This window comes from Mesoplodon bidens (assembly GCF_964165515.1).
Source record: "Mesoplodon bidens genome assembly, contig: HAP1_SCAFFOLD_486, whole genome shotgun sequence".
NCBI classification, from domain to species: Eukaryota; Metazoa; Chordata; class Mammalia; order Artiodactyla; family Ziphiidae; genus Mesoplodon; species Mesoplodon bidens.
Window position 1 is genome coordinate 169109 of NW_027671453.1, and position 18226 is coordinate 187334.

Here is an 18226-nt window from a genome sequence, read left to right on the forward strand (position 1 = left end):
CCCAGAGTAGAAGAAGCTGAAGGAAGGCCCAGTGGAAGGTGGGCAATGGCAGGCCTGGCCACTGTCTCTCACCAATGAGATGAGCCAGCAGACCAGTGAGGACATAAAATGACTGCTGCTTCACTTCCCCTCCAGTCCCCTGTAAGAAACTCTGCTATATCCCACCCTACCCAGAGACATACAGAAAAGGAATGCTGGAAAGTGTGGTAAGGCCTAGCCAAGTGGCCACATCAAAAGGCCACCATAGCTCACCCCTTGTCAACCCATGCAAATCTCCTTAAACTGTATTCATCTCCAAATATTGAAAACAGCCAAGTCGTGCTTCCACCTAACATGGTACAAATATCCCAGGTCCAACTGAAAACAGATGAATCCCTTCCTCAGAAGAGATACAAAGTCCCTTGTTTGTCTTTGCATGATAGTCATTTTCTATTAATTCGTTCATACTCTCTCATTGATATCCTGCAGCTTAAATACAGAGATATAGTTATGTGGCAATGGGTCCATTCTCATGGAATTAATTAGTCTAACCATGGTTTTCCTTACAGAGCCACAGATGTAATGGTGGAATGGTCTAAGGGAGACTCAGTTATGGTGCCAGCTAGATGGCAATACCTTTCAGGGCTGAGGTGATATCTCCAGAGTGTTCTGTATGATCACCATTCCTTCACATATAGTGCTATATCTCCCACAGTCAGAGTTCCTGGGTCAGGGAATCAAGGGAGGAAAATGGGAGAGGCTCCTCCACTATCACTGCAAGTGATCCACTAGCAAAATATTTGCTTCTCATCTCCATGATGTTAAGTCCAGTGAGATCTTAGTACCAAGGAAAATAATGCTTCTGCCAGGGAACCTGACAATACTTTCATTGAAATAGAAGTTGAGAGTTTGACCTAGCCAGATGGGACTTCTGAATTAACAGGCAAAGACTGGGGTTTCTGCACTAGTTGGAGAGATCCTTCTATCAAGATGAAATTGGGTTGCTACCAAATAATGTGGGTAAAGGAGGGTCTGTATGGAATGCAAAAGATCCTCCAGGGTGCCTTTTAATACTTTCATTTCCTATGATTAAAGTCAGTGGAAAACTATCATAATTCAGGTTGGGCTGCTATGGTCCAGTTCCTTCAGGAATAAAGGTTTGGGTAAGTTTAGCAGGCAAGAATCTATGACCAACAGGAGTGCTTGCTGAGGGTATAGGGTGTACAGGATGGTAGTGGAAGAAGCTTGTTATACATACCAGCTATGATCATGTGATCAGCTGGAGAAACGCAGGCTGTAATAGTTATGAGTACTTCTTCCTTATTTTGATATGAATATGTTTGTGTGTATGTGTGTGTGATAAATCTCCCCCCTCCCACATACACACATCACATCACACATTTTTTTTCTTTTTGTTCTCCTCTTTCTCATACTCTAATCATGTAAAATAAGATATGTTAATAATATCTAACTCTGTATAACACAAAGAGCTATAAATGAGAATCCATAAAAAGTAGTATTTTATTGGCGAATATAAATGATGAAGAAAATTGAATGTTGACGATTTAGCCTATAAAAGAGAAAGCTAAAGGAACTATGTTTTAAGAAGATGTAAAATTTCTTCTAAAGTGAATCTAAAAGAAAAAAAAGGAAATAGAAAGGAAGTATGGAAAGGAGGAAGGAAACTCGGTCCAAGCTGGGGAGGGGAGGACAAGGGGCGAGGGGGACGCCACCCAAGTGGTCTGGGGTTCGAACCCAGATAGGCGAAACGCGCCGGGAATCGGCTGGGGAAACTCGGGCAAACCTTTTTGGGGAATCACCGCTCCGACACCCCACCGCCCAGGCGCTGCAACGGAGGGTGAGCGGAGGCTGAGCGGAGGCTGAGCGGAGGCTGGGGGAGCTCAAACTTGCGACAGCTGGAGTAGGCGGCGGCGGGTGGGCGGCTGGCTGTCGCCCGAGCGCTGCGCCTGCGGGGGGAGGGGAGGCGGCTGCTGGGAGGGAGGGAGGCCGGGCGGGCGGGCGAGAGGGCGGAGGGAGGGGGAGGAGGAAGAGGAGGGAACCAGGGAGGGGGGACGCGTTGGGATCGCGGCGTGCGGCGGCAGACGGAGCCTGGGCTCCCAGCGGCGAGGGGAGGCAGAGCTACGCTCCTTGCTGAACGCGGACCGAGCTCGGCGGCAGCGGGGAAGACGCGCCGGAGCCCAGACCGCGACCGAGAGCGGGAGCGAGGCGGCAGCGGCGGCGGAGGGGGAGCCCGCGAGCTGCCGGGCGGTGAGCCCAAGCCGCGCTGTCGCCGCGCAGGGAAGACTTGGCCAACACACTCACACACACATACACACCCAGCCCGAGCGGGCGCTCGCGGCTAATCGTCAGCATGGCGCTGGGGCTCCTGCCCGAGCGCGGGCGGCAGCAGCGGCGACGCGAGAGCTGCTGAGCCCGGCCCAGCCGCCGGAGCCCGGAGGATCGCGCGGGGCTGTCGCCACCTGCCCGGAGGCTTTGAGCCCGCCCCCGCCCCCACCCGGCCCAGAGCCCACCCCTCGGCGTGGCCGACCCCGAGGGCAGCCGGCTGGCAGCAGACGGCGAGGGAGGCGAGCGAGCGCGGCGCCGCGAGCGGGTTGCGGGCAGCGGGGGACGGCAAACTTTGCTGTTCGCCGCGCTTCCCCGGCCCGGCCCCTTCTCCCATCGCCAACGTCGCCACCCCACTTTCCTCCAACCCCGCACACCTCTCCCCACCCACCCCACCTCCCGTCGCTCCTCCTCGCCACCTCGACTCTGCTCCGGGGAAAACTTCAAAGCGCCGGATCGCAGGCTCCCTGCTTACTCCCCGGCTGGGGATTTCAGGTCAGTGCCCGGAACACCTTTCCCCGCGGAGGCCGCGCGGGCTGGCGGGCGTGCGTGCGGCGGGCTGCAGTCGGCCCCCTCCCTCGGGGCCCAGACTAGCGGCGGGTGGCTCCTCTGACTCTCTGGCGTACCCCTCGAAGCTTGTGCCTCGCGCTTCACTTTGGCTGCTTTGCTCGCTTTCGTTTTTATTTCCTAGCTGTAAGTTATTAAAAATGCAGCCAACCTAAGCGGCCCGGCGTGGGCTTCGGGGAGGGAGGGGCGCGGCGGGGGTGGGGGGGCTGCCGCCCCGCTGGGGGCTGAGAGGAGAGCAGGGAGTTCGCGGATTGGAAGTTTGCAGGCAGTGTGTGTCTGTGTGCGCGGGAGCGCGGTCGTCGCTGAGTGCCGCGAGTCGGGCGGGGGGGTGAGCTGGGCTGGAAGCTGGGAAGCTCGGCTCGGCGTTAGCTCGCTAGCAGGAAGGGGAGGGCGGCGGGTTCCCGTCTGCTTTCTTTTTCGACTCGGGAAAGAACTGTAAAAACCTCCAGCCGCCGCTGCCTCGTCTCACCTCTCCGGGGGCAGCTCGTTCTTGCTCGTGGAAAGACGGCGTGTGCGTGCGCGAGGGTGTGTGTGGCGGGCGCCCCGGGCCGAGCCGAGCTCGACCTGCCGCCGCTGCCGCGCGACTCGGGAGGGGAATCCCGGTTTTTTGTTTTTTGTTTTGGATTGCTCCAAAGCGTGAATCACATGGATTTAAAAAAAAATACTAGGAAATCGAGCAGAGCGAGGGGTTCCGACAAGGCCCGCCCGCCCACCAGCCAGTCAGGTCAGACGCTTTGTTTTGTAAATGTTCTTTAAAAATTTTAATCTGCCACCCTGGTCCACCCGCACCTTCCCCGCGACGTCGTGGGGTTGGTTTTAAGTTTAAGATCTACCCCCAGGGGTTGGGGTAGATCGTGCGGGGGCGGGGGCGGCGGCGGGCGCGGGGGCGAGACCTGGGTCCTCCTCTGGGTAGCGTGGAGTCTGGTGGAAAGCCCTGTAGGGCGTGTGCGAGTCTGCGGCCGGAGGAAGTTGGTCCCACTCGGAGGGCGTGCGGCGCAGAGGCTGAGGGCGAAGAGGAACTTGCGCACCCGGGCGCGATCCTCGGCCGAGGCGGGGAGAGCGAGGCGCCGCTGCGCCGCGGGGCCCGCGCTCGGAGCAGGTGGGCGGCTGCGCTGCAGAGCCTCCGCCAACTAGGGGGCTCGGGGCGGCGGCGACGTGCTCCTGCTGTTGACCAAGCAAGCCCCGGGGCGCCGTGTGCGGAGTAGGGCGGCTCGAGGCACGCGTGGTCCCGACGGGCTTCCCGCCGCCTGCACTCTCGAGTGGGCACGTCCCCGGGTCCCTGAGACGGCTGAGCCTGGCCGCGTGTAGGCCGAAGCCGGGGCGAGGCTTAATTTGCAGTTAATGAATCTTTTCCAGAAAGTCCGCGATCTCCAGCCAGAGGCTGTGAGTGCCCGCGCGCACGAGGGCGCGCGCCGCCGGCGTCTAAAGGGTTGGGGGGTTGCGGGGATGGAAGAGCGAAGGAGGGGGGAGGGTTATGTGTATTTAAACACAAACCTTAAAAAAAGAAACCAGCGCGCTTCAAATAGGTATTCGTACAGCCTCTTGTGTCTAGAGTAGACAGCTCAGGGTTTTAGCTGGGTTTTTTTGTTTGTTTGTTTCTTTTTTGAGAGAAGGCCAGAGGAGGGGTAGTGGTATTTGATTCTAGGGGTAGTCTCTGGAGAAAAATCCTTAAAATGACTTGGGAATAAAAACGAGGAGGAAATGGCCCACCCCAGAAGGTGGTGGGTGGTGAACGCAGACAGACTTGGGTATTTGTAGCCATCTGACACTTCCTGTGGCACTGGAAACGGACACCGCGGGCCGAAATCAATCCTTACGAGGTGTTGGATTCGGTTTGGCCAACAGAATTGCTTGTGTGGAGGTCATTTTAATTGTCGGCCTCCGAGACTCCTGTACGTGGACACTTGGAAAATACATTTGCTTCTCGACCCTTCCCACTCCACCCCCGACCTGTTATCTGGTCTGGGCTTTGCAGTGTTGGTTCCCGTGTTTATTTTGGGCATGATTTCACCGCGAGGAGGAAGGGGGGAGATGGCGGTGATTAATATGCCGTCCAGGTTTAACCCGAGGCTGGCCTTTAGTGTGCGGGTTTACGCCGCCACTCACCGGGATTGCCTGGGGTAGTGGAGGGGGGGGGCGCGCGCGCGGGGTTCGGGCGCCAGGCGCTCCGCGGGCAGGTCGGGGTTGGGGCTCGGACGGCCCCAGCGCTGTCCTTTGAGGCGCTGTCACCAGTAGGTGACTGAGAGTTAATTAGGAAGTGTTCTCCGGATCAATGGGCCGCACAGCTCATTAGCGATTCTCTCCAGCCCTTTGCAGGGCCGGCCGGGCCTGTGCCTCCCACAGAGGCCGGGGCCCCGCGGCCCGGGCTGCGGAGAGCGCCTCTGGGAAGTGGGGAGGGATGGGCGGCGAGGGGCGACCGGGAGGCGAGTGTAACTTGGCCGGGCGGCGCGTTGCGTGCGGCGCCTCGAGGCCCGCACAGCCCGCTCTTTCTTCCTGCTCTCGGTCGCCTCGACTGTGTCTTTAACTCGCTCCCGCTCGCGTCGCTGCCTGGCTGCTCCTCCCCGCCTCCCTCGCCTATCTCTTGTTCTCTAAGCACGACGCCTGTGCTCCCCGCCCAGTTTGGGATTAGACAAGATAAAAATAGGACTGCCCAGCGCACAGAGCTGTGACTGTGCCCCGGCAGCCGGGCTGGCGGGAGCGCTGTGGGCCGGGGCCGGGGCAGACCCGCTGTGCGCTCGGGGCAGCCCGAGCCCGTAGAGTCCCACCCCGACCCTGCAGGCGCGGTCACGCTCCAGCGTTCTGTCCGCCGGGAACCGTGCGGGCAGGGGGTCCTGGGTAGGGTCTCCGCGCTCTCGCGGGTGTTGTTGGTGTGCCTGTGATAGATGGGTCTAGACAGGCATGCAGGCTCCCTCCCGGCTGAAGGACGGGAAGCGGGGGGCGGGCCGCGGAGGCGGCGGCAGACTCCCGTGAGCGAGCGAGCCTTCGGGCCCAGCGACCAGGGTGGAGGGAAGGCTGCGAGGGTTTCTCTTAACCCTTTAAAGACGATAGGGAGAGTGGGGGTGGGGAGTGTAGTAGAAATTCCTGGAGGCAAAGTAGCCCCCTGGGGAGAGGAGGCGGGAGTCTGGGCTTAGGGTTTTCCTTTCTCTTCTGTGTATGCAGTCTCACATCCTGGTACATTGGGCTCGATTCTTCGACGAACCAAACGCAGCTGCTAGGTGATCTAATTTGACCCGATACTTCTCAATGGGGAAGGTGTGAACACACACGGTGGGCACCCTCACTTAAGGAACTGAGTTGGGGAGATGCAGAGGTTAGACCTTACCGTTCCTAGCGGCCCAGTATGTGAAGGTCTGCTCAGAGCTTTAGTCAGTGGGGCCTCTGACCGAGAGTGTTGCCTACCAAAGACCCAAGCCTGAAATGCCTGGCCAGTGCATACAGGTATGCGTCGGAGAGAGCAAAGGGGTCCTTGAGTTGTCTATGTAAATAAAAACACTTTTAACCATGAACTTGTGGAGAGTTCAAATAAGATATGTGCAGGGAGGCAGCCTCCAAACAGGAGTTGGACAGTGATGTGTACAAGATCGATCATTTGTATACACATCCATGGGGTCAACATTGAATGGGTCTAAAAATTTAATACAACTCCGCAGGCATTGGTCTCGTTCTTTCCCTGAGGTAGAAATTGGTGGGTGGGTTACCCTATAGAGAAATGAATCATTAGTCACACTCCTCTCTCCTTCCCCCTCCTCTTCCTTTTAGGGTTTGGAGTCTTAGGGGATCCTCTAGTTACATTAAACTGCAAACCCATATTGGTCTGGGAACGAGCCCCATTATAGGCAAAGCAAGAATGTAAGTCGTGGGGAGGTGTACGTATTAGACAGGAATGCACAGATTAAGATGTGCGCCTGAATGACATGTGCTGAGACAAATCAAGACACTTGGGCTCTGGTGCCCACATGGAACAAGAGATACAGAAGAGAGAAAGAACTGGCCGCGAGGAATGTAAACATGGGTATGCAAATACTGAGACCTAGAGCGAGATTCTAGGAGAAAATCCCAGAGTTTGTTGAGCTGGAAACTGGAGCAGAATTTCTGTAAGTTCCTTCGAGAGACAAAAGCCCATTTAAAGGTGTGAAGAGGGTCACTTGGAAACACAAAAAGCATTCACATGCATACATCCATGCTTAGATACACAGGCTGAATGACAAAAACTCCTCAATGCCTGATGAAGATTTTCCTGCCCGGTGAGACAGAGCAGGGCACGGAAGTGTGGGCCACACGACCACATTCGCACACTCATTCACTGGGAAATACTGTGTCTTCGGCTAGAGGGAAACTGAGGGCGACGGTGCCTAGCTAAGGGTGGATGGCCCTTGGTTACTAAGATTGCTTCTGGTTATAGTTTCTTCGCATCTAGAGTGGGGAAGAGAGTATGTCTTGAGCAGGTAGGAGGATTTCTGAAAGATTTTTGAGTTCTGGACCCTGAGAGGATGGATGGTGGAGGAAAAAGAGGAGTAGCTTTGCATTCTGGGTCGGAAGCAAGGGATGTTGCGCTCCTCTAAGCCCTGTTTGCTAAGGTGGCGCAGGGCCTAGTGAACTGAGAGAGACTGAACCGAAAGAAGTGCGAAGCTCGGCCTCTGGGCGGAATCAAGGGGGGAGGTATGCTTTCTTTCCCTTTTTTTTCCCCCCTTGAGGAGACCGTGCGGGGACGGCCAGCGTAGGGAGGATTAGCAGGCGCCTCTGTGACCCCAGACGCGCGCGTAAACTCGGCTTGGGTTTGATTTGCCCGCGGCGTCGATTTGCCACGGTCCCTCTTTGTCTGAGCCCAGCCGGGAATTCCAGCTTTTATTGGGAAGACCGCACTCGGGTGGAGCCCGCGCTGGGTCGGGCATGACAGCCGGGCCCGCGGGGCTGGGCAGGAGGCTCGCCGGCCTCCGAGCCGCCCGAACCCCAGGACGGTCCTCGGGAGTGCCCAGCAGCCCCGGCAATGCCACCTCGGTGGTTTCCTCGAGGGCGGCGGGCCCGGCAGACCCAGCCCGGCGGGGCGGGGGGCCTCACTTGGGCCGCCGTACCGCCCCTCTCCCCGCTGGCCCCACCGCTCCCCCGCCCGCCCGAGGAGCTCTGAAGGCCCTTTGTTAAGCTCCAGGGTCACACCCGTGCCCCGGGGGCCGCGCGGGGGCGGGAGGACCTTCTCCTGGCTGGAGGAGCCCGGCCCGACCGGGCTGCCTCGCCCGAGTGTACGGCCGGCAGGATTCCGTCTGTTTGCAAGGCTGGCTGCGCTGCCGGGGCCTAGATGGTGGCGCTGGCTTGAGAAGCAGCCGGGGCAGGAGTGGAAGGTCTTCTCAGGCCACCCCCGTGGCAGCCAAGCCGCCTGTGCCCCGAGCACTTGGCCGTGGACGTCTCCCAACCTCCAGCCCGGCCCGACGGCTTTCGCTGGTTGCCCCCCATGTGTTCCTCCGGAAGGGATAGCTGACTTTCTGTTGGATGGGAATTAACCAACGAACTTTCCCCCCCCGCAACGTTTCTGTAGAAGGCCCCCTTTCCCAGCGCAGGCTCATTTCCGCCGGCCCCTAGTCGAGGGTGTTGGAAATGGGGGGGGGCGCGTCCCCGCACTTTGTTATTTCTTAGAACCATGTCTCCCCGGCCAGCCATCGCCCCTCAGCACCCATGGGCTCTGGCGCCCCGTGATTAGACTAGCGGGGAAGTCCGCTAGGAGAAGATCCTGACAGCATAAAATAGAATTTGATCTAAAAGACAGTTTCCAGTATAATCTCATTATGCATCACAGACTCCCGGTGTTATTTTGTGGAAGGCGGACAATGATCAATTTACATTGACCCGGGGCTGGGCGAGCTTTTAGATGGTAATTGCCATATTGATTTGCATGCAAAAAGGAGACCTGCTAAAATTAAAGACCGGAAGCTAAATGAAACTAAATTTCTTGTCTAGGTGCAAACCAGAGGAACTACTGGGGGGAAGAGGGTGAGTCAGGTCAGGGTGCCAGGGGCAAGAGCAGGTGAGAGGCCCAAGAGCTCCGGGAGGTCACAGATTTGGGAGCGATCTTTGCCCTGGTGATTTCAAAACGTGAGGAGGGGGCTTGTATAGGGTATGGGGACCCAGCAGGGAAAAGTTATAAACAGGCACTATTGCATTGAAGGCACTGGGATCTTTTAATGCTAATAGTAACTGCGAGGGGGGAGGAGAGGTTTATAGGGTTATAGGGGTCTTCCTGCACCATTTCCGGCACCCCCCATTTCTATTGTTCTACCCGAGCGCTCATAACCGTGCCAAGAGCACCCAAATTCTTGCATCTGAAGAGTTAAATTTTTTTTTAAAGACAGGCCTTAAACTTCCCCCGCCCCCCCTCCCCCCGCGTCTGGTCTTTCGAAGAGAGCGAGAGTAGGGGGCGGTTCTGCATGCCGCTGCGGGCAGGCCTGGACCTTTGGAGGCTGCGGGAGTTCCTCCCCGGACGCAGCAGCAGCCCCAGACTCGGCCGCACGCCGATCGCTTTGGGAAGCGGCTCGCTCCAGGTGGCCCAAGTGGCGGGGGCGGGGGAGGGTCTGCCGGGGCCAGGGACTCACGGTGCCCGGGGGCGGGGGTCACCTCCCTGGAGGTTGGAAGGGCCTGCACGGAGGGTGTGGAGGCGGGAAGGCGGGGGCTGGAAATCCTGTCCCAATCGGTGGTGATGGCCAAGGCCGGAAAGTTTAAAAAAGAGAGAAAGCCACTGGCTGCGAGCCAGGGGCTGCCGGGCCGCCGGGGCGTGTTTGGCTGACTAGAGGGGTGAGGACCCGGCTCCGCCATCGCCTCGGTCCCTCCCGCTGCGGAGGCCCTGGCCTGCCCCAGGCGCTCCTGGAGCCATTTCACACATCCGGAGCCTCGGCCACTGGAGGAGCCACCCGCCCGGGGCCGGGAAGCCGCAGGGGCGGCTGAGTGTCCGGCGCTCCTGCCCGTTCCCCTTCCCACCGAGCTGAGCTGGAGACGGCCCTCGGTCGTGGAGCCTGTGGCGTCTGTGGCATCGGGTGTGGATGGTTCCCGGAGCTTCTGAAAGCCCGGGGCAGACCAGGAAATTGAAGATGGGGTGGGGAGGGGATGTTGAGCGCTGACCCTGTGCTGCTGGGATGAGAAGTTGGGGAGAGGAGAGATAACCCCAACCTCCGGCTTGTCTCGGGACTTGGCTTTTTGGGGGGACCCCCAGGAGTCCAGGAGGGTCCAGCATCTTGCAAGCCGCTTCCCCCTCAGTTGCCTCCCCAGCCCACTTTGGTCCCTGAGTTTTTCATTCAAGTCCTAGGAAAGGTAGATGTAGGCAGTCTTTCCAAAGGGCTTTTGCTCTGTCTAGATAATTTGATTTATTGCTTTATGTGGCAAGCCTTCTTCTAGTTCCAGGTGTCAGCACTTTTTATAGAGACCTAAGAGTAGCACCCACCTCCCACTGCCTGTTCTGGGCTCCTGGAGGAGGGGAAAGTGGAGCCTTGTTGGGAACCCCTGGCCTCACACCAGGGTGTTCCAGTGTAGGGAGATGGGTAGGATGTTGGCAGAAATTTCGAAAGACTTCACATGGACCAAGAGATTTCTGGGTGTAGGAGAAACTAGGGTGCGGGCTCCTTGTGGACCGAATTTCATAGGTGTTAAGTGCTATCCTTTTACTCTGTATTGGAGTACAAGGGCCAAGGAAGGCTTCCGAACTTCTTGTGGATTCTGGATGGCACAATTTGACCAATAATTGGCTCCTCTCCTCAACTCCAGGACTGAGTTTGACCGTGGCCCATTTTTACTAGCTGTGTGACCTTGGGGGCAGGTTATTTATGGCCTCTGAGCCTCAGTAAGTTTCTTCATTTGTAAGACTGGGAATAATTTTCCACCTTTAGGATCGAAGAATACTTGGCACATAGTAGGCCCGGAGGATTAGTAATTGCTTTGAATGACTGGTCAGATTCCTATAGGTTGCTTCTCCATCCCCTGCTGCCCCTGAGATGCCCGAGCCCCCCCCCCCCCGCCGCAAGACCTGCGTAGGCCAGTGTCTGGGGGCCAACCTGCAGGTTAAGCTCCCCTCCAAGGGTATTCCTGAGGCTATTCCTCCAGGTCTGCCTCCGTGGGTTCCTCTTTCCCTTTGTTACAGTTCTTTGCATTCTGGGCTTTAAAGGAATCCATATGAAAAGGCTGGGATTTTTTTTTTCTCCCCCTAAGTGGGATCATTTATATGGTTAGGAATTGATTCCAGAACCGGTATCTAGGTGCTCTTTGGCAAGTCCTCCCGTCATTCTTTCGGGGAGAGGGAACAGCAGCGGCTGGAGGGGAGAGACCTGGTGGGAAGAGGTGAAAGGGTCTGGCCCACTGCAGGGGCCAGAGGTGCTGTGGTTTGTCTGATAGGGATTAAGTCTGGATGTTATGAGGTCTCAGTGTGGTTTTCAATAAAAGTCTGTCAGGGATTGCTTCTTTTCTATCGATATGTATTTAAAAAAATTACTAGCATGAGAAGAAAACCAGACCTGTATGGATCCAGGCCGGTAGTGAGCTACTGTGATCAGGTTTCCTACTAGACTCCCAGAGGGGAAGTCAGCGTTTGATTGAAGCTACACTTGGTTCTTGACTCTCTGGGGATGCCTGCTCTGAAACAGGAGCGCTCCCTTTCTCTCCTCCCCCACCCCATCCCCCTTTTCCCTTCTTCCCCTAAAAGCCTTTGTGCTGAAAGAGCTTCAGTAGGCATGAGTCCCTGGTACCTCTCTAAAGAATGCCTTTCAGCCTTTGCTGACATTGTTTTGTGAACAGTGGGTTTTACCAGGCCAGCAGTTTTCCCCCCATCTTAGCTCACTATTTTAGAGGTTCGAGTATGCGCAGGATGCGCCCAACTGCAGTGCTTTCCAGTGTGTGTAGCCAGGGCCTTGCCTGTAATCTGAAGACACCTTAACCTTTGCCCTAGGTGCCCCCCCCGGGGGTGGGGGTGGTGAAGGTGGGGAGAGCAAGGACAGGGGATCGTTGTTGAGTGTCTGTTTGTTTTCTCCAGCCACAGAGGCAGAGGGGTGGAGTGGGGCGAGCCCGAGAGTACGTTCCAGCCTTGGGTCTGATTTAAAACTTGGTTTAATTGGAGAAACTCTTAGGCATTTAACAGTTCTGTACAAATGCAAACTTGAAATAGCTCTAGGCCTACGTCAACTAGGAAAGAATAAATGAAGTACAGAGATGTCCAAACTATGTAAATCCTAGAGTTGTCTGCCCTCCCATAAACACATGACAAGTGCCAAGGCATTTCCAGTCAAAACACCCATGGAACCAGCAGCCTCCATCCTTTGTATTTATTATTTTATTAACAGCATTTTACACAGCATTTAACAAGCACAGCCTGCCTGCTTTCCACCACGGCTCTCAGCAGACTGAGGGGTGGAAAACAGATGGGGGTGGCGAGGAGTGGTCTCTAGAAGAGACTTCTAAGCTGGAGAGATCTCTTCAGATGGGCAAGGAAAAGGAACATTTGGGGTTCCTTTCTCCTGGCCCCAAAGAGAAGACAAAAGTAATGCTTTGGAGGAAGAAATCCCCTCTCCCTTTTCCGGAGGAAAGTTGTGCAGATGTGGTCTGTCTAGTCTCCACTTGGATTCCAGAAGGTGTGAAGCAGGGTCTTCTTTCCCAACACTCTGCCCATCAGTTATTGGTGCTTTTCAAAGAATAAGTATTTGTCTGCTATCATTATTCTATATCCTGGTGGAAAGTTTATAACGAAAACTAATGCCTTTCTTAAGTCATAAAATGAGCCTTGTATGATTATTTAATTAAAATCTATTTAAGGACCGATCAGGCATGTAATTTGCGCTAATAATGACGATTATGGAAATGTTCGACTTAACCAAAAATCATAAAAGGAGACATTTTGGTCAGTGGGGCGACCAGGAAGGATTCAGGGAGTTGGACGGTTTTCCGAAACGCACGAGGCTTTGGGCTGCAGAAAGTGCCGGGCTGCCTAGCCTCTGGGACCACGGTAGAGAGGGCTGCAGGACCCCAGGCCTGGCCGGGGCAGGCCGACCCACACTTTGCTGAGCAGAGAAACCGACCCTGGGAGTCTGAACAACCTTTATTCCCAGCTGAGGAAATGGGGGAGGGGGCCTGGGAGGAGGAAACTCTGGGAGAGCTGATGAACCGCACAGAACTCTGCGCGAAATGGCTGTGTTCTCTTGCTTTAACAATCAGCAGCGACACACGCATTGCTGCCTCGGCTAGCCTTGGCTGGAGCCTGGAGGGGTGGGGGGAGGGGGGTCTCTTGTTCCGGAGAAACCTGCCAGCTGCTGGGCTTGGTGCGAAGGCAGACACAATGCTGCTGTTGTTGGTTTGATCTCTAACTGGATTGTTAGTCTGGCTTTAACTGTGTGGTAAGGGGGGAATGTGAAGGCTGTTTACAGCGAGTGCAAATAATGTGACAGCTGTTGGTGCACGAGCAGCGCTGTGCCTCCTCGGCGCTCACACAAAGCGCGCACTATGCAGGCCCGCGGAGAGCTGCAGAGGTGGCCGCCCCTTGCTGGCCCGGGAGCCCTCGGATGCGCTGCGAGAGAGCCCTGGGCGGCGGCACCCGCCCCCCCCGCACCCCGCGACATGCATCTTTCTGGCTCCTGGGATCGTGGTGGACGTGCGCGCTGGTTGGTGTGTTGTGGTTTAGGGAACTTGTTAGGCAGAGGTGGCAGGAGAGGGCCTGCGGGGTCATGAGTGTCAACTGTCTGGAGGGGTTTGGCCGGGATCTGTTGACCTGGGGCCTCAGTGGCTTGTGACCGGGTTGTTAAGATTTGGGAAAATAACTTTCCGCCCTAAAGCAAGCCTGTTGGAAAGAATGTATTATTAACTGAAGGCTTTCTGGAAATTGCAGAGGCTCTGAAGGCCGTTGTTCTTCCTCTGAAATGGCCCTGTTATTCAGACAAGTTCAAGAGACGGGCGGCCGCTGTGTTCTATGCCCTCGGCCCTGTTTCCTGGATTGGAAACACAAGTGTGTAGGTTCAGGACCCGAAGGGGGGTGAATGGGGGTGGGGAGGGGTGCAAGTCGGCTTTTGATCACCCGCCTCCCTTTGCCTTCCCGGTTTTTAAGAGCGCGCTTGCCTTTCAGCTGCAGGACCAACGGTGCTGTCTTGAGGTCTGCCCACAGCGCCACCCACTCTGTGACTTAATCAACTAAATGCCCAGAGCCCGGCCTTCTCTGAGTTCCTGGTCCTCTGCCAGGCACTGCGGGGAGGCGCCAGGGTGGGAGGGAGAACAGTTGGTGGGTGGCAGCAATACCCCGCTGGGCCGGTCCAAGCTGGCGGGGCTCAGGATGGTCCAGAAGATGGGCCTGCCCCTGGGCTGTCCTGGGGCAAGCTGGGTGTAAACACCACTCCCCCCAACCTCAAGGTTGAAGGCTTCCGCAGCCCTGGCCCCCGGGCTTTGGAGGATCATTTAGAGCTGACTTAACTCTATATCCTGCCCTTCTGTGTGACTTCGGCCCCTGAGTGTACAGCTTGCAGGATATCTGCAAATTATGGGTCCACCTCCGCCCCACCCTGCCCCCAGATCTACTCTCTGGGTTATAATGTGGACTTCTACATCTAGTTGGGTTCCCTAGTGGGGAGCTGGGAGATGCTTCTGGAATGATACATGAACTTCGGTGCCAGTTCTGTAAACTGGTCTCTTTTTATGACGTGTGCCATTTTCTGTAGGAATGTTGCTTGCAAAACGAGTTTCGCCTTGGAGGAAAAGGGGAAAGATAAACAAGCCTGCAACGCCAAAGCGCTGGCAGTCTTTCCCTCCTTCCAGCTCTCTTAATGCAGCCGGGCTGCATTTCCAGGATAAGACTCGTGCTTGTGAAGAGGGACTCTGGTTGGCTTTTTTTTCCCCCGAAGCAAACGCAAATCAGAGAAAAGTAATTTTCTTTCAACGATATGCAACGTATTAGTCTCTTGTTATCGTGCTCCGAGGCAGGCCTCATTTGCGCGTCTGCCAGCTCGCTCACATCTGCTCGGCGTTGTTTGGGGCATTTTAACCTTGGTGGTGTCGTGTCTGGTCCCACGGATCAAGGAGGAGTAATTAAGCTCTGAACAGCTAGAAAAATTCACGGGCCCCCACGTCTACCGCAGTTTTCCCACAGCTTTGTTTGGGGGTGTTCCGGGTTCCAAGATGAACAGACGTGGGGTTCCTATTGTTCCTCGTAAAGAAAGTGGGCGCCCCCGTCCTCCTCTGACCCTCACCCCCAGCCTTCCCAGGACTCCCAGGCTGCACACAATCAGCAGGGAAGCCGGGTGCAGATCACAGGACCCTGTGTTTTATGCATCTTTCATTCGTAAAAAGTTCCTTTGTGCTTCCTGTGTGTACTAATGATAGCTGTCGTTAATAGCTTTCTGGTATAGCGTTCCTTGTGGGGGGAGGAGTTTGCAGTGAGTTCACTTTATTTCTACAAAGCCCTGATGGAGGCTGCAGTGCAGTGACACCCCCTCTAGAGTCGTGGTCTATGGATCGTTTATTCTGGATTTGTTTCCAGGTTGTGTAGACTCCAAGTGGGATCCCAGCCTGTAGGGACCAGACCCGGGGGGGTGTGGAGGGTGGGTGGGCGGGGAGGAGTGGAGTAAGGTCGATTAATTGCATTCAACCGAGGTTTCCTGTCCTGGGCTGCTGCCTCCTGTTGAGGGACACCAGCTTCCAAATGGGGCCCCCTCTTGCATACACGCGTGGTTGTGTGTGGCACAACCGTGAAAGAAAGTGAAAGGAACAAAAAGCCGAGGCCTGGCGTGGGGGGGGGCGGGTTGGAAGGGGGAAGGGGAAGTGTCTGAGGTTGGTCCAAGAACTGACGGGGGGCCACGGCTCTGTTTTGGGGGAAGGGGGTGTGTGGCGGGCAGCCCCGGTTTGGCAGCGGCTCTCCCGGTCGATCCTTGCTGGTGCCCCCCTCCCCAAGCCCCCGAGCCCCCTTTTACAGTTGGCTACACCTGGCTTGCATCTTTGAATCGGGGAAGGTGGGGGAGGCGTCCACGGAGAGAACACTCCAGACTGGCCGAAGGGAGCGCAGGACGATGGGCTGGAGCGGTCTCCAGTCAGTGCCCACTCCCCTGGGGCGCGCCGCCGCACATCCTGGGTTCTCCGTGCGCCCACCCAAAGTTGCTTTTTGTCAGAGATTCAGCGGCAGGCGCCTGGGAAGGGGGAGCCCAGAGGAGCGCGCGGGCGGGGTGAGCTGGGGTCGGGCTAGCCGAGAGATCCGGGGGTCCTGGAAGGTCGGGCGGGGGGTGCGTGTGCGGGGTCGGCCCCGCGCGGGGACCTGGCGGAGGAGGGGCGAGGAGCCTGCGGCAGCGCGGGTGTGTGTGGTGGGAGAGAAAATCCCTTTGTTGCCGACCAATCCGTGCTCAGGGCTGAGGCGGGGGAGGGGGCGCCCTTCCCCCACTCGCCGCCGCCGCTGCCGGCCAAGTTCACTCCCGACTGACCCGAGTGGCTCGCGGCGCTATCCTGGCGCCCTGGGAGGAGGCAGGGAAGGTTCTGGTTGCTCAAAAGGTCAGGGCCAGCCACGTGAGTTTCCCGTCCCCCACCCCGTCACACCCGCACTCCTGCTCCGCAGCTGTGTTACTAATGCAAAACTTGGGTCGTGAGTGGGGACGCCTCTGGAGGCGGCGACAGCCATGACTTGGAGTGTGCCAAGAGACAGCGCCTGGACAGGCTGGATCACTCCTCCCACCCCCCACTCCCCCCCAGCACCCATGCCCGGCTGCAGGACCCAGTCGGGCGACCTCCTTCAGCCACACCCCAGGAAGCCTGCGACCCTCCCCCCGACCTGGGGGCATCCTTGGGGTTCCCCTCTCCCCACTGCTACACATACTGGGGAAAACATCCCAGGAGGACTTGCCCCAACGCTGCACACCCTGGACCGCTTTTTCTCATCTCCCACCTCCTCGCGGCCCCCAATGCTAAAATAGGAACTTCTTCATCCCTCCCTTCCTTGACGCCAGTAGAGAAGTGCCTGTCTGTGACTCAGTCTGCGCTTGGAGCAGTCCCAGGAAGGGCTCCCGTGCCATCAGTTTGGGGCTTCCATGAAAGCCACACACTCTGCAGAAGATCACCCCTCCCTGGCCCCCTCTGTGTCCCTGCCTCAGCCTTCCCTCTGCCGCAAGGAAACTATATAGCCATTCTGGGGTTTGTTTGTTACGTAGAATGTTTAGTGGAGTCAGATGCTGTTTAATGGGTTAGATGTGGCCTGCACCAGCTATTGCCAGGCAGAACTCAAGTCCATAGTGCAGTTTAATCCTCTGGAAAACACGGTGCCAAAGATTTACAGATGAGGGGGCCAAAGTTGAAGAGGTCCGGCCACCTGCCCAGAGACACGCCATGGATGAGAGTGGGAGCTGGGAGGCTGTGGTGACTGCGCACGCGCGCGCGCGTGTCCTCCACAGAGAACCAGCCATGCCCGTGCAGTGAGAGACACCCCTTCCCCGAAGAGGTCCCCAGCCTACGGAGGGCCGTGGCACATGGCATGCTGGCTGGGAGCCCTGCCGTCTGCCCGGCCTTCTGAGCCAGAAGCTCCCCAAAACCCGTCCAGGTGTTCTTGGTCACTAACTGGATAAGTGCCTGATGCGGCATGGGGTGCCTAGAGAGTGAGGCCCTAGGAAGGGGCACCGTTAGTATTGGAGTGGAGTTGGGATGGTTTGGTGGCGCTGCTTCCCATTCCGTCGCTGTCACTTGACAAGCGTGCTGTGCAGACTTGAACCAATCCATCAGCGCCTCAAGGGCGGAGGCAGTGGAAAGTGGCCCGGTGCCAGGAGGAGCTGGGGTGGAGAGAAAGGAGAGGTGGCAGGAGTGGCCTGGTGCTGCCTTCCTCCCTGCGCTCACGCCAGCCTCTCACGGCCACTGCTCCTTCCTTTGCAATCTGTTTGTTGCCTGCCAAGGGAAGTCGCCTTTAAAGAAAAAAAACAAAACAAACGTTCTCTCCTTCTCCTCATTCCATAATGGTGTCTTCATAGCAGGAATCGGCAGAACGGTGGTGGGTACAGCTGGGGACCCGTGTGCCCCCTCGTGTCTTTTCACAGAGGGCCAAGGTGCCCTCACTCAGGGATGCCGAGGTTGGGGGGACAGCTCCTAATCTTGGTCCCTCTGACCTCTTTCTGCCAATCAGGCTCTTCTCCCCAGCGTCCAGGCCAAGCTCGGATGCTAATCATAACTCTTGGCTCCCGGACCAGATGACTGCCCAAGTCTGTCGAGGGAGACTCAAGCTCTCCTGTGCTTGCCCCTAGGGCCAGACCGAAAGCCGGAGACCACGCGGCGAGTCTGCGTTTTGCAAGCCGGGTCTCTCCCAGAACTGGGTGTTCAGCGGGCAGCCACCACAATTCCTGGTCTGTTCTTCAGAAACCAGACCCTCCTC

At 56.9% G+C, this 18226-nt stretch overlaps 1 protein-coding gene across 1 annotated transcript in view; it reads left to right on the forward strand.

The window, feature by feature from the left end:
• Window positions 1–3534: 3534 nt before the first annotated feature.
• LOC308611327 (uncharacterized protein) overlaps window positions 3535–18226 on the forward strand; it is a gene marked incomplete at its 5' end in the record, with an annotated part of 33617 nt that continues 18925 nt past the window's right edge. Inside the window, 2 exons of the mRNA XM_081260153.1 lie at window positions 3535–3630; window positions 3741–4272. Coding sequence (XP_081116279.1) covers window positions 3535–3630; window positions 3741–4094 — 450 coding nt within the window. The 3' untranslated portion in view covers window positions 4095–4272. The remainder of the gene's footprint in view (window positions 3631–3740; window positions 4273–18226) is intronic.